Below are 16,521 nucleotides of genomic sequence, written 5' to 3' on the forward strand. Positions count from 1 at the left end.
TCAAGGCAATAGAATGGTTTTCAAAAATTTCATAGATATGCCTACCATAAAAAAACTAAGCATAGATTTCAAACTTCTTGCACCGACAAATTTATTAATTGCATTTTTTTGACAGGCAGAGTGGACAGTGAGACAGAGAGAGACAGAGAGAAAGGTCTTCCTTTGCCATTGGTTCACCCTCCAATGGCCGCTGCGGCTGGCGCACCACACTGATCTGAAGGCAGGAGCCAGGTGCTTCTGGTCTCCCATGCAGGTGCAGGGCCCAAGGACTTGGGCCATCCTCCACTGTACTCCCTGGCCACAGCAGAGAGCTGTCCTGGAAGAGGGGCAACCGGGACAGAATCCGGAGCCCCGACCAGGACTAGAACCCGGTGTGCCAGGGCCACAAGGCGGAGGATTAGCCTATTGAGCCATGGTGCCGGCCAATTGCATTTTCCACTTATGTTTTGAAGTTACTTCCTAAATGAATTCTCTATCATAATCCAGAAGAATCCTCCTAGCCTTCATGTATTTTCTAATTCCAAATCCATTTGCAAATTTTTAGCTATTTCTAGTAGCTCTACTCCACTCCCTGTGCCAACACTAGATAGAGTACTCTATTGCATGAATCAAATGACCTCAAAATATAGGGTCTTTAAAGAATCTAGGAAGGGTTTACCTTGGTCCGTTATTAACAGTCTCTCACAGTTTGCAATCAAGACAGCTGTTACAGCTATGATATTATCCAAGTCTTCACTGGGGAAGGATCTACTTGCTAGTTTACTCACATGGTTGTTGGAAGGGTGAAGTTCCTCTCAGATGGTTGAACTGAGGACTCCTTTATGGTCATATGGATCTCTCCAATATGGCAGTGCTTAGATAAAGTATGTAGCTGGAGAGGGAACCCAGTATGGCAGAAGTCACAGTCTTTTATAATCTACCCATAGATGTAGCAGACCATGATTCTTGCTCTATTCTGTTTATTAGAAGCGAACGTCTCTTGAGAAGAGAGGATTACACAGAAGTATAAATACCAGAAAGTAGTATAGAAGTGGTGATTCAAAGCTGCCCACCCCATTTTCACGTGATAGAAAATCTCCTTGTCTGATTTTACAATATGTAAACCTTGTGATATTTTTCGAGAGAGAGAGAGAGAGTGAGTGAGCGAGAGTGAGCGAGCCAGAAATAGCCCACGGAGAGCTTTTATCTGTTTTTACGTTCTCCAAATGCCTGCAAGAGCCTGGGCTGGGATGACCATGAAACTAGGAGTCCACAAAGCAATCCAGGTCTACTAAGTGTGCTTCAGGAACCCAATTACGTTATCAATCAACACTGACCCTCTGGGATCTGCATTAACAGAAAGCTGAATACAGGAGAATGATCCAGTGCTAGGAATCATACCCAGGTACACTGATGTGGGACACAGGCATCTTAACCATTACTGTAAACATCTATTCCAACCTTGTTATCAGAGTCTACTCTTTTGCATTGATGGTCCCTTGCTATAGCCATCCAGTGCTAACGTCCTATTAGTTATTATTTTTCTTGAAATTTTCAAAAAATCCTAGGTCATACATATGCCAGTATATCTACTGCACCACTAATCCATCCTGTTCATCATAGTGAAATTTTTAATAGTTGAATCACAATAGCATACTCCAGTGAGCACCAGATTTGGAATATTCATTGAACCATCTAGTTCTAAATTCTCATTGTGGTACCTATAATCTAGTATCATTTTACAAGACAATAATTGCATTCTTCTGATTTTATATACCTTTCATGATGGCATATGATTCTTTGGTTAAATTTTAGAAACCCCCATGGAATAGAAGTGCTAATTTCATTTTTTAACTTTATGCATAACCGCACATATCATTGGGGTACCATAAGAAGTTTAAATACATTATACATTATATATTGCTGAAATCACCATGAGCTTATCTATTTCCTCAAATTTTTATCATTAATTTGTAATATGGACATAAAAATTCTTCACCTTTGCCTTTATCTTTTTGGGGGGAATACATGAGGGAACTTCCAAAATTTGATGGAAAATGGAATTTAAGTAAGGTTATTTGAGTACAAAATATTTCAAATTCATTCATATCAAAGGTCTTCAAAAAGCTCATAGAAAAATGTGTATTGTGAAAAAAAACTATGCATGGATTTCCAAATGTTTTTTGCATCAAATAATTTATCTTTACTTTTTCCACAAGGTGTTTGAAGCACCTTTATGTAATGTATTATCGTTATCGATAATCCCAACTGTACAACAGAACAACAAAACTTATTTCTCCTATGTAAGTTTAATTTAGTGCCAGTGGACCCACTTTTTCTGACATAGTAAGTCACATTTTTAGTTCAGGGATAAATTCTAAGCTGATTTTTGAAGCCTTTTGGCATTCATAAAGTTTGCCATGCTTAAGCCCAGTTCACAGTGTATCAACATTTCCCTTGCTTTTTTTTTTTACTGCCTTTAACTCTGCCTTCCATTCATGATGGGAGGCTTCCTGTCTATCATTCTTAGACAAGTATTTCTTGGAACCAAATGATGAAGAGGATATAGTTTTCAGAAAAAGGCCACTCATTGCGTTGCTTTTTGTGTATTTTGCAGAATCAACTTGCTATTAATGCATGCATTCATAATCGTGATCTTGATTCTATTCCATGGCCTATAAGTCCATCTTATGCCATTTTACTTTAGCTTTGTATTATCTCATGAAATCAGAAATTGTGATGCCTTAAGCTTTGTTCCTTGTTTCTCGAAATTGCTTGGCTATTCCAGAACTTTTCTGCTTCCATATGAACTCTAGCATTGTTGTTGTTGTTCTCCAGAGAACACCATGGAATTTTGGTGGGAATTGTTTTAAAGCTGTAATCACATTAGGTATTATGGATTTATTTTTGACAGGCAGAGTTAGGCAGTGAGAGAGAGAGACAGAGAGAAAGGTTTTCCTTCCGGTAGTTCACTCCACAAATGGCCACTATGGCCGGCGCACTGCACCATTCTGAAGCCAGGAGCTGTGTGCTTCCTCCTGGTCTCCCATGCAGGTGCAGGGCCCAAGCCCCTGGGCCATCCTCCACAGCAGAGAGCTGGACTGGAAGAGGAGCAACTGGGACAGAACCGGCATCCCAACTGGGACTAGAACCCGGAGTACCGGCACTGCAGGCAGAGGATTAGCCTAGTGAGTTGCGGTGCCGGCCATTATGGATATTTTGATAACAGGAGTATTAATTCTTCACGTCCATGAATATGAGAAGTCCCACTTAATTTGTCTTCTTCAATTTCTTTTATCAATGTTTCATCATATTCAATGTGAAAAATCTTTCAAATCCTTGGTTAAATTTCTTTCAGGATACTTTTCATAGTATTACTGAATTGGACTTCTTTTATGATTTTTTTACATCAGCTTTGTAAAATTGCTGTTGATTTATGTTAATTTTATGTCCTATAACTTTATTGTATTTGTGTATCAGTTCTAATAGGATTTTGGTGGACTCTTTAGATTTTAATATACAGAATCATGTCATCAACAAACAGGGAAAACTTAACTCCATTTTTCCTGTTTGTATAGTTTTGTATTTCTTTCAGTTAGCTAGTTGCTCTGGCTAAAGTTCTCTTAATTTGAACAAGGGAAGGACCGGTCCCCATGCTTAATGAAAAGAACAGAAACCTTGAACAATGAAACTATTACTTTTTATGGTATTCCTTTGGTAATATAAATAATTTTTCAATGTTTTTGTACCTCAGGAGTTCAATATTTCACTGGCTTTATTCCTATGAAATTCATCTGAGTTCCATTTCTCACTATACCTTTTGGAACTCTCCACACAAGAGATTGGACACTGAATGCTCTCTCACACACACCCCCTAGATAGAAGAGTCGTGAGTACAGTGAATTCTGGGTCTATCTCATCTTCCAGGACTCACCACTACACTCATTGACATCTATCTCATAAACACTTGTTGTTTTTGTTGTCAAAGTTTGTGAGGTCCACCATGCAGGAGGAGATGGACAAAGCCTCAACCAAACCATCCGTGGTTGAGGTGTTCCAGGCACCCAAACTGCGTATGAGGGTTTTCTACTTGAACTTCCTGAGGTGAGTTACACTGGGTGATGGTCATGAAGAATTCCTTATGTTGTTCTGTGTCCATTTTCATTAGGTTGTCAATTTTTTTGGTTCTTTATTAAAAATATATTCCAAACATAATACTTAGAAATATATTCTAAATGTGTTATATCAGACAGGAAATTCAGGAATGTGTTTTCATTAAATTTTATCTTTTTATCTAATTTTTTTTAACTTTTATTTAATAAATATAAATTTCCAAATTACAGCTTTTGGATTACAGTGGCTCCCCCACCATAACTTACCTCCCACCCGCAACCCTCCCATCTCCTTCTCCCTCTCCCCTTCCATTCACATCAAGATTCATTTTAAATTATCTTTATATACAGAAGATCAATTCAGTATATATTAAGTAAAGATTTCAACAGTTTTCACTCACACAGAAACAGAAAGTGTTAAGTACTGTTAGAGTACTAGTTATAGCATTAATTCACATTCTATAATGTATTAAGGACAGAGATCCTAGAGGGGGAGTAAGTGCACAGTGATTCCTGTTGTTAACAATTGACACTCTAAATCTCCCTTTAAGTCCCTTAACATATCTTTTAAATAAACCAGTGCCCTGTAATTAGGTGCATATAGGTTTACAACATTTACATCTTCCTGTTGAATTGACCCCTTAATCTTTATATAGTGCCCCTCTTTGTCTCATTAAAAGTTTTTGTGTTAAAGTTTATTTAGTCTGATATTAATATGGATACACTAGCTTTTTTTTGGTTTCTATTGGAAGGGAATATATTTTTCCAAGCTTTCTCTTTCATTCTGCATACATCTGTGTTGGAAAGATGTGTTTCTTGTAAGCAGCAAATAGATGGGTTTTGTTCCTTAATCCATTCAGCCAGTCTGTGTCTTTTAACTGGAGAGTTGAGGCCATTAATGTTCAATGTGACTATGAATTTGTTTTTGATAACTTCTAGATGTTCTTATCATAATTTTTTGAAATCCATATCTTGCATTTCTTCTATCTCATCATCTTCCTAATCTTAAATTGGGGTGTCATGTTCATTTGGGGGTGTCTTAATGTCTTCCTTGTTCTTGTTTCCTCAGTTTCTGCATTTGTTGCTTGGCATTGTGGAGATATTCTTTGGTTTCTTCTTTTATTTTTCCTCGCTGTGGTGGTTTTTCTCAGTATACTATGACCCTAGATTAAGTGAACTGCCTGCTTTTGATGGATTCTTAGAGGCTTGTGATGGGTGTGGCCAGAGAGCTCTGTTCGGTTTTTCAGGTTTAAGGGTGTGCCAGGCCAGTGCTGTGGCTCAACAGGCTAATCCTCCGCCTGCTGTGCCGGCACCCCGGTTCTAGTCCTGGTCGGGGCTCCAGTTCTGTCCCGGTCGCTCCTTTTCCAGTCCAGCTCTCTTTTGTGGCCTGGGAATGCAGTGGAGGATGGCCCAAGTCCTTAGGCCCTACACACATGTGGGAGACCAGGAGGAAGCACCTGGCTCTTGGCTTCGGATCAGTGCGGTGCACCGGCCACAGCGGCCTATGGGGGGTGAACCAATGGTTAAGGAAGACCTTTCTCTCTGTCTCTCCCCCTTCTCTCTCACTGTCCACTCTTTCTGTCCAAAAAAAAAAAGAAGAAGAAAAAGGTGTGCTAAAGGTGACATACCCAGGTTAGGCATGGTAAATCTCTCTCTCTCTCTCTCTCTCTCTCTCTCTCTCTCTCTCCCCCCTCTCTTTTTTTCAAAAGGGAAGTAATTCTGCACAGCTGAGCAGAATTGAAGGTAGTCAGCGTCTGAGCTCTGGTTCCTGTCGGTATAATATTCGTCTGCTCTGTCCCAAGGACCACACAAAGCATCTGTTCAGTCCTCAGTGTGAGCTCAAATTCCCCTGCAATCTCCCACCAGGTTGCCAAGGATACTGAGATTGTGGCGTCTCTGGAGAGTACTCACATCTCGGGTACTCCGTGAGTCCTCTCACACACTCTTTTTTTTTTTTTTCTCACAGTCTTAGTTTATCATCTCCACACATTCACTAGTTCCTAACCTCCTGTTATTTCTCCCCACCAGAGTCAGGTTTTTCTGCTTGGCTGATGGCAGGGGCAGCTTTTATGTATGTCCAAAAAGGTGCTTGCTCTTTGTCCTGCTCACCTTTGTAAAGTGAGTGGAGAGAGAGAATTATGTCTGTACTGGTCCTATTTATTCATTTTTTTTAATTTATTTTTGTTTTGACAGGCAGAGTGGACAGTGAGAGAGAGAGACAGAGAGAAAGGTCTTCCTTTGCCGTTGGTTCACCCTCCAATGGCCGCCGCGGCCGGCGCACTGCGGCCGGTGCACCGCACTGATCCGATGGCAGGAGCCAGGAGCCAGGTGCTTTTCCTGGTCTCCCATGGGGTGCAGGGCCCAAGCACCTGGGCCATCCTCCACTGCACTCCCTGGCCACAGCAGAGAGCTGGCCTGGAAGAGGGGAAACTGGGACAGAATCCGGCGCCCCAACTGGGACTAGAACCCGGTGTGCCGGCGCCGCTAGGTGGAGGATTAGCCTAGTGAGCCGCGGCGCCGGCCCTGTACTGGTCCTATTTATTTATTTATTTATTTATTCTCTCCTCTAGTTAGCCTGGTGAATTTTCCCCCACGGGGCTTCAAGCTTCGTTCCCTCTAAGCTCTCCCTTCCGCTTTCTCACCCGTGTCTCAGGCTACTGAGGTTTTGCCTCACCTCCCTTTCCAGCGCTGGTGTGTTGATTCAGTGGCTGGGGTCCTGAGCTGTGGGTGCCCGTGCCCTCCACGTAGGTCCACCATGTCCCACTAGTTCTGGAAGTGTTTCCTCTGCTGTTTTTCCCCTAACTCTTCCCTGAACCTACAGTATCTCCCCTTTTATTAAGCTGTCTTTTCCCGGACTATCAGTGTGCTCCCTCCCTATTTCACCATCTTGGACTGAGAATATGAGACCAGCACTGGAAAGGGAGAAGAGGCAAAACTACAGTAGCCTGAGACACTGGCAGAAAAGTGGCAGGAAGAGTATAGAGGGAACGAGGCTTGAAGCTCCATGGGGGAAAGTACACCAGCCTAACCAGAGGAGAGAAAACAAAACGAAAGGGACCAGCATGGACATGATTCTCTCTCTCCACCCACCTTACAAAGGCAGGGAAGACAATAGAGCAGGTGCCAATTTGGAAAACCTAACAGCTGTGCCAGTTCAGGACTGCACCTGCCCTCAGCCAAGCATGAAAACCTGACTCTGGTGGGGAGAAATAACAGATTAAGACCTAGTGAATCTGTGGAGGTTATGAACTGGGAATGTGGGGAAAAAAACTGAGAGTGTGTGGAAGAACTCACGGTGTGGTTGAGACATGAGTAGTCTTGATGGGAGACCCCACAAATTCGGGCAGCCTTGGCTACCCGATGAGAATACTGCAGGGGAATCTGAGCTTACACTGAGGGCTGCACAGAACCTTTGTGTGGTCCTTGAGACAGAGCAGATGAATATTATACCCACTGGGGCTAGTGATCAGGCACTGCATGCCATCAAGAAGAGCTCAGCTGAGCAGAATTACTTCCCTTGTAAATAAAAAAAAGAGAGAGAAAAAGAGAGATTTACCACGCCAAACCTGGGGGTGTCACCGTGGGCACACCCTTAACTCTGAGGAACTGAACAGAGCTCTCTGGCCACACCCACCAAAAGCCTCTAGAGATTCACTAAAAACAGACAGTCTACTTAATCTAGAGTCATAGTATAATGAGAAAAGCAACTACAGCAAGAAAAAAAGAAGAAACTAAAGAATATCTCCACAATGCCAAACAACAAACGCAGAAACAGAGGAAACAAGAAAAAAGAAGACATTATAATGCCCCCAGATGAATATGACACTCCAATACAAGATTATGAAGATGATGAGATAGAAGAAATGCAAGATATGGATTTCAAAAAATTTATGATCGGAACATTTAGAAGTTCTCTAAAACAAATTCATGAATTACAGAAATCAATACAGGGCAAGACAGAAAATCTCTCTCATGAAAATGAAATCTTAAGGAGGAATGAAAATGAAATGAAGAATTTAGTAGAAGATGAAATTGTGATATTGAAGAGCAATCAAAATGAAATGAAGAATTCAATGGAACAAATGAAAAACACATTTGAGGGCCTTAAAAACAGAATCAGTGAGACAGAAGAGAGAATATCAGACTTAGAAGACAGAGCACAGGAAAGCATACAATCAAACCAAAGACAAGCAGAGGAAATTAGAAATCTAAAAAATATTGTTGGGAATCTACAGGATACTATTAAAAAACCCAACATCCAGGTTCTAAAAGTTCCTGAAGCCATGGAGAGAGAGAAAGGATTAAAAGGCCTTCTTAGTGAAATACTAGCAGAGAACTTCCAGGGTTTGGAAAGGAAAGAGACATCCAAGTACAGGAAGCACATAGAACCCCCAATAAACATGACCAAAAGAGATCCTCACCACGACACGTGGTAATCAAACTCACCACAGTGAAACATAAAGAAAATATCCCCAAATGTGTAAGAGAGAAACATCCAGATTCCTCCATTTTGTTGCAAATGACCAGATTTCATTGTTTTTCACTGCTGTATAGTATTCTATAGAGAGCATATCCAATAATTTCTTTATGCAGTCTACTGTTGATGGGCATTTAGATTGATTCCAGGCCTTAGCTATTGTGAATTGAGCTGCAATAAACATTAAGGTGCACACCGCTTTTTTGTTTGCCAATTTAATTTCCTTTGGGTAAATTCCAAGGAGTGGGATGGCTGGTTGTATGGCAGGGTTATGGTAAGGTTTCTGAGGAATCTCCAGACGGACTTCCATAGTGTCTTTACCAGTTTGCATTCCCACCAACCGTGGGTATAGTTCTAAGAAGATAACCATATTCCCTCTCTCCTGAACTCCCTCCATCAATTCCCTTTCTCCTTCCTATTTTTCTTACTGCAAAAACATAATTCAGTCCACTCAATAGTCACAGGCTTAATCCATCACTAATAATATTCAACAAGTAAAGAGTAGGAAGACCACAGTTCCACAGGAGTATAAACAAGGGCTAAAAACAACAAACATACCACAAGATGTCCATTTCATGCCTATACATTTTTGGCATTCAATATTAACTGCCACATATCATAGCAGCATGTGATATTTGCCTTTCTTGACTGGATTATTTCTCTAGGCGTAATGTCTTCTAGTCGAGTGCATTTTGTAGGAAAAGACAGGATGTCATTCAGTTTTTGTGGTTGAGTAATAGTCCACAGGGAAGATATATCACATTTTTTTTGTACAGTCATTGCTTGATGGACACCTACATTGATTCCGTATTTTAACAATTGTGAATTGAGTTGCAACACAGTTAGGGGTACAGATAAGTCTTATAATGATAGATTTATTTTCAGATTTCTTCCATAATATTTGTAGCAGATTGCATTATTAGAGTACCTAGAGTACTTTTTCCACACAGCCTCACCAACATTTGTAATTTGTTCATTTGGGTTAAGATACCATTCTAATTGGAGTGGGGTGAAACCTCATTGTAGTTTTGATTTGCATTTCCTTGATGCTTAGAGATCCTGAGTATCTTCCACCCATTTGAATGTCATCATTTGAAAAATACCTTTTCATGTTCTTTGTTATTTCTTAACTAGATTGTTAATTTTTAGTTGTTGAATTTCTTGAGCTCTTATAGATTCTCAATATTAATCCTTTATTAATTGCATAGTTTGCAAATATTTTCTCCTGAGTTGCCTCTTCACTCTACTGAGTGTTTCCTTTGCAGGGCAGAACTTCTTAGCTTAATGCAATCAAATTTGTCTACTTCTGTTTTTATTTCCTGTGATTCTGGGTTCCTTTCCAAGAAGTCTTGGCCTATGCCAATGTCTGTAAGAGTTTCCCTGAAAGGGAATTTGATGGTTTGAGGTCATAGATTTAGATCCTTGATTCATTTTGAGTTGATGTTTGTATAAGGTGTAAGGGAGGGGTCTTGTTTCATATGTTTGCATGCAAAGATCCAATTTTAAGAGCACCATTTGTTGAAGAGACTGTCCTTTCTCTAGGGATTGATTTTTAGCTTCTTTGTTAAAGAATACTTGGTTATAGATATAGATATATGTATTAACTTATCGGGTTTATTTTCTGTTCCACTGATTTAATGTCAACTTTTGTGCCAGTACCCAGATGTTTTGATTATAATTGTCCTTGTAGAATGTCTTGAAATCTGGTAGTGAAAGCCCTATGGCTTTTTTAAGTATTTTTCTTTATTATTTGTGGTCTCATGACTCAAGTATTTAGTGTTTTTTTTTCTATATGAGGAGAATGTCCTTGTTTAAAAGATTTTTTATTTATTTGGGATGCAGAGTCACAGAAATAGGAAGAGACAGAGGTCTTCCATCCTCTGGTTCACTACCCAAATTATTGCAATGTCCAGAGCTGGGCCAATCTGAAGCCAGGAGCCAGGAGCTTCCTCTGGTTCTCCCATGTGAGTGCATGGTCCAAACACTATGGCCATCCTCCACTGCCCTTCCACACCATTGGCAGGTAGCTGGACCAGAAGGGCAGCCAAAACACGAACTAGTGCCAATATGGAGTACTGGCACCATGGGTGGAGGCTTATTCTACTTCACCATGGTGCTGGCCCCTATCCTTTTTCATTTTTATTGAGATCACAACAAATATGTAAATTACCTTGGGTTGTATGGACATTTCATTTATATTATTATTTCCAAACCATGAACCTGGAAGATGTTTTGGTTTCTTTTTTTTTTTTTTTTCATTTTCGATTCTCTTTATATACAGAAGATCAGTTTAGCATACATTAAGTAAAGATTTCAACAGTTTGCTACCACACAGAAACAAAGTGAAAAATAATAGATGATTTTTTAAATGATGATGAAATCAGATAAGACCTATTGTCATGTTTAATCCCAGTGAGAGTCAAGTTGGGAGTTGATAATTTCTTCTTCTTTTTTTTTTTTACAGAAGATAAGTTTAGTATACATTAAGTAAAGATTTCAACAGTTTGCACCCCCATAGAAACACAAAGTGAAATATACTGTTTGAGTACTCGTTATAGCATTAAGTCTCAATGTGCAGCACATTAAGGACAGAGATCCTACATGAGTAAGTGCACAGTGACTCCTGTTGTTGATTTTACAAATTGAAACTCCTGTTTATGGCATCAGTAATCTCCCTATGCACCAGTCATGAGTTTCCAAGGCTATGGAAGCCTCTTGAGTTCTCCGACTCTTATCTTGTTCAGACACGGTCCTAGTCAAAGTGGAGGTTCTCTCCTCCCTTCAGAGAAAGGTATCTCCTTCCTTGAAGACCTGTTCTTTCCACTGGGATCTCACTCACAGAGATCTTTCATTTAGGTCATTTTTTTTTTTTGCCAGAGTGTCTTGGCTTTCCATGCCTGAAATACTCTCATGGGCTTTTCAGCCAGATTGGAATGCCTTTAGGGCTGATTCTGAGGCCAGAGTGCTGTTTAGGACATCTGCCATTCTATGAGTCTGCTGAGTATCTCGCTTCCCATGTTGGATCACTCTCCCCTTTATTTATTCTATCGGTTAGTATTAGCAGGTACTAGACTTGTTTATGTGCTCCCTTTGACTCTTAGAACTTTCATTATGATCAATTGTGAACTGAAATTGATCACTTGGAGTAGTGAGATGGCATTGGTACATGCCACCTTGATGGGATTAAATTGGAGTCCCCTGGTATGTTTCTAACTCTACCATTTGGGGCAAGTCAGCTTGAGCATGTCCCAAATTGTACATCTCTTCCCTCTCTTATTCCCACTCTTATGTTTAACAGGGATCACATTTCAGTTAAATTTCAACACTTAAGAATAACTGTGTATTAATTACAGAATTAAAACAGTCACATTAAGTAGAACAGACAAAAAAAACTACTAAGAGGGATTAATGTATTAAGTTGTTCATTAACAGTCAGATCTATGCTGATCAAGTCACCATTTCTCATAGTGTCCATTTCACTTCAACAGGTTTCCTTCTTTGTGTTCAGTCAGTTGTCACCAATCAGGGAGAACATATGGTATTTGTCCCTTTGGGACTGGCTTATTTCACTCAGCATAATGAGTTCCAGATTCCTCCATTTTTTATTTATTTTTTATTTTTTTTATCTTTTATTTAATGAATATAAATTTCCAAAGTACGACTCATGTGTTACAATGGCTTCCCCCCCATACCGTCCCTCCCACCCACAACCCTCCCCTTTCCCACTCCCTCTCCCCTTCCATTCACATCAAGATTCATTTTCGATTATCTTAATATACAGAAGATCAGCTTAGTATACATCAAGTATGGATTTCAACAGTTTGCTCCCACACAGAAACATAAAGTGAAAAATAATAGATGATTTTTTTTAAATGATGATGAAATCAGATCAGACCTATTGTCATGTTTAATCCCAGTGAGAGTCAAGTTGGGAATTGATAATTTCTTTCTTTCTTTCTTTTTTTTTTTTTTTTTTTTTTTTTTTTACAGAAGATCAGTTTAGTGTACATTAAGTAAAGATTTCAGTCGTTTGCACCCCCATAGAAACACAAAGTGAAATATACTGTTTGAGTACTCGTTATAGCATTAAATCTCAATGTACAGCACGTTAAGGACAGAGATCCTACATGAGGAGTAAGTGCACAGTGACTCCTGTTGTTGACTTTACCAATTGACACTCCTGTTTATGGCATCAGTAATCTCCCTATGCACCAGTCATGAGTTTCCAAGGCTATGGAAGCCCCTTGAGTTCTCCGACTCTTATCTTGTTTAGACACGGTCATAGTCAAAGTGGAGGTTCTCTCCTCCCTTCAGAGAAAGGCACCTCCCTCTTTGAAGACCTGTTCTTTCCACTGGGATCTCACTCACAGAGATCTTTTTGCCAGAGTGTCTTGGCTTTCCATGCCTGAAATACTCTCATGGGCTTTTCAGCCAGATCCGAGTGCCTTTAGGGCTGATTCTGAGGCCAGAGTGCTATTTAGGACATCCGCCATTCTATGAGTCTGCTGAGTATCTCACTTCCCATGTTGGATCACTCTCCCCTTTATTTATTCTATCGGTTGGTGTTAGCAGATACTAGACTTGTTTATGTGCTCCCTTTGACTCTTAGCCCTTTCATTATGATCAATTGTGAACTGAAATTGATCACTTGGAGTAGTGAGATGGCATTGGCACATGCCACCTTGATGGGATTGAATTGGAATCCCCTGGTATGTTTCCAACTCTACCAATTGGGGCAAGTCAGCCCGAGCATGCCCCAAATTATACATCTCTTCCCTCTCTTATTCCCACTCTTATGTTTAACAGGGATCACATTTCAGTTAATTTTCAACACTTAAGAATAACTGTGTGATAATTACAGAATTAAACCAGTCATATTAAGTAGAACAGACAAAAAAAATACTATGAGGGATAATGTATTAAGTTGTCCATTAGCAGTCAGGGCTATGCTGATCAAGTCACCATTTCTCATAGTGTCCATTTCACTTCAGGAGGTTTCCTTTTTGGTGTTGAGTCAGTTGTCACCGATCAGGGAGAACATATGGTATTTGTCCCTTTGGGACTGGCTTATTTCACTCAGCATGATGTGTTCCAGATTCCTCCATTTTGTTGCAAATGACTGGATTTCGTTGTTTCTTACTGCGGTATAGTACTCTAAAGAATACATATCCCATAATTTCTTTATCCAGTCTACCGTTGATGGGCATTTAGGTTGGTTCCAGGTCTTGGCTATTGTGAATTGTGCTGCAATAAACATTAGGGTGCAGACCGCTTTTTTGTTTATCAATTTAAATTCCTTTGGGTAAATTCCAAGGAGTGGGATGGCTGGGTCGAATGGTAGGGTTATATTCAGGTTTCTGAGGAATCTCCAGACTGATTTCCATAGTGGCTTAACCAGTTTGCATTCCCACCAACAGTGGGTTAGTGTCCCTTTTTCCCCACATCCTCGCCAGCATCTGTTGTTGGTAGATTTCTGCATGTGAGCCATTCTAACCGGGGTGAGGTGAAACCTCATTGTGGTTTTGATTTGCATTTCCCTGATTGCTAGTGACCTTGAACATTTTTTCATGTGCCTGTTGGCCATTTGGATTTCCTCTTTTGAAAAATGTCTATTGAAGTCCTTGGCCCATCTCTTGAGTGGGTTGTTGGTTTTGTTTTTGTGGAGTTTCTTGATCTCTTTGTAGATTCTGGTTATTAACCCTTTATCTGTTGCATAGTTTGCAAATATTTTTTTCCCATTCTGTCAGTTGTCTCTTCACTCTCCTGACTGTTTCTTTTGCCGTGCAGAAACTTCTCAATTTGATGCAATCCCAATAGTTGATTTTGGCTTTGACTGCCTGTGCCTCCCGGGTCTTTTCCAGAAATTCTTTGCCTGTGCCAATATCTTGAAGGGTTTCTCTAATGTTCTCTAATAACTTAATGGTGTCAGGACGTAGATTTAGGTCTTTAATCCATGTTGAGTGGATTTTTGTGTAAGGTGTAAGGTAGGGGTCTTGCTTCATGCTTCTGCACGTGGAAATCCAGTTTTCCCAGCACCATTTATTGAATAGACTGTCCTTGCTCCAGGAATTAGTTTTAGATTATTGATCAAATATAAGTTGGCTGTAGATGTTTGGGTTGATTTCTGGTGTTTCAATTCTGTTCCATTGGTCTATCCATCTGTTTCTGTACCAGTATCATGCTGTTTTGATTACAACTGCCCTGTAGTATGTCCTGAAATCTGGTATTGTGATGCCTCCGGCTTTGTTTTTGTTGTACAAGATTGCTTTAGCTATTCGAGGTCTCCTGTGTCTCCATATAAATTTCAGCACCATTTTTTCCAGATCTGAGAAGACTGTCTTTGGTATCTTGATTGGTATTGCATTGAATCTATAAATTGCTTTTGGGAGAATGGACATTTTGACCATATTGATTCTTCCAATCCATGAGCATGGAAGATTTTTCCATTTTTTGGTATCCTCTTCTATTTCTTTCTTTAAGGTTTTGTAATTCTCATCGTAGAGATCTTTAACGTCCTTGGTTAAGTTTATTCCAAGGTATTTGATTGGTTTTGTAGCTATTGTGAATGGGATTGATCTTAGAAGTTCTTCCTCAGCCATGGCATTGTCTGTGTATACAAAGGCTGTTGATTTTTGTGCATTGATTTTATACCCTGCTACATTGCTAAAATCTTCTATGAGTTCCAATAATCTCTTAGTAGAGTTCTTTGGGTCCCCTAAATAAAGAATCATATCATCTGCAAAGAGGGATAGTTTGAGTTTTCCTTCCCAAAATTAACCCTTTAATTTCTTTTTCTTGCCTAATAGCTCTGGCTAGAACTTCCAGAACTATATTGAATAGCAGTGGTGACAGTGGGCATCCCTGTCTGGTACCAGATCTCAGTGGAAATGCTTCCAACTTTTCCCCATTCAATAGGATGTTGGCCGTGGGTTTTTCATAGATTGCTTTGATTGTATTGAGGAATGTTCCTTCCAAACCTAGTTTGCTTAGAGTTTTCATCATGTTGTGCTGTTATATTTTATCAAATGCTTTCTCGGCGTCTATTGAGATAATCATATGGTTTTTCTTCTGCAGTCTGTTAATGTGGTATATCACATTGATTGTTTTGCGCACATTAAAGCATCCCTGCATACCATGGATAAATCCCACTTGGTCTGGGTGGATGATCTTTCTGATGTGTTGTTGCATTCTATTGGCGAGAATTTTATTGACGATTTTTGCATCTATGTTCATCAGCGATGTTGGTCTGTAATTCTCTTTCAATGCTGCATCTTTTTCCGGCTTAGGAATTAAGGTGATGCTGGCTTCATAGAAAGAATTTGGGAGGACTCCCTCTTTTTCGAATGTTCTGAATAGTTTGAGAAGAATTGGAGTCAGTTCTTCTTTAAATGTCTGGTAGAATTCAGCAGTGAATCCATCTGGTCCTGGACTTTTCTTTGTTGGGAGGGCCTTTGTTACTGTTTCTATTTCTGTCTCGGTTATGGGTCTGTTTAGGTTTTCGATGTCTTCCTGGTTCAATTTAGGTAGGTTGCATGTGTCCAGAAATCTATCCATTTCTGATAGCTTTCCCTGTTTGCTGGCATACAAGTCCTTGTAGTAATTTCTGATGATTCTTTTTATTTCTGTGGTGTCTGTTGTTACGTTTCCTTTTTCATCTCTGATTTTATTGATTTGGGTCTTTTTTCTTCTTTTTTTAGTTAGTTGTGCCAATGGGGTGTCAATTTTGTTTATTTTTTCAAAAAACCAGCTCCTCATTTGGCTGATTTTTTGTAATTTTTTTTGATTCAATCCTGTTGATTTCTTCTCTGATTTTAATTATTTCTCTTCTCCTACTAGATTTGGGTCTGGTTTGCTGTAGTTTTTCTAGATCCTTGAGGTGAATTGAAAGCTCATCTATTTGGTGCCTTTCCAATTTCTTTTTTTTTTAACTTTTATTTAATGAATATAAATTTC

General features: G+C 39.7%; 1 protein-coding gene across 4 annotated transcripts in view; it reads left to right on the plus strand.

Moving 5' to 3' along the window:
• Positions 1-16,521, plus strand: part of LOC100344770 (steroid transmembrane transporter SLC22A24-like) — a 75,100-nt gene that overhangs the window by 43,179 nt on the left and 15,400 nt on the right. For all 4 annotated transcript variants that reach the window (XM_008274346.5, XM_008274347.5, XM_002720989.6 and 1 more), the window contains one exon: positions 3,968-4,083. In XM_008274346.5, the coding sequence (XP_008272568.3) occupies positions 3,968-4,083 (116 nt within the window). The remainder of the gene's footprint in view (positions 1-3,967; positions 4,084-16,521) is intronic.

Source organism: Oryctolagus cuniculus, chromosome 1 (assembly GCF_051225735.1).
Source record: "Oryctolagus cuniculus isolate XC-2025 breed Fujian yellow rabbit chromosome 1, ASM5122573v1, whole genome shotgun sequence".
Classification (NCBI taxonomy): Eukaryota; Metazoa; Chordata; class Mammalia; order Lagomorpha; family Leporidae; genus Oryctolagus; species Oryctolagus cuniculus.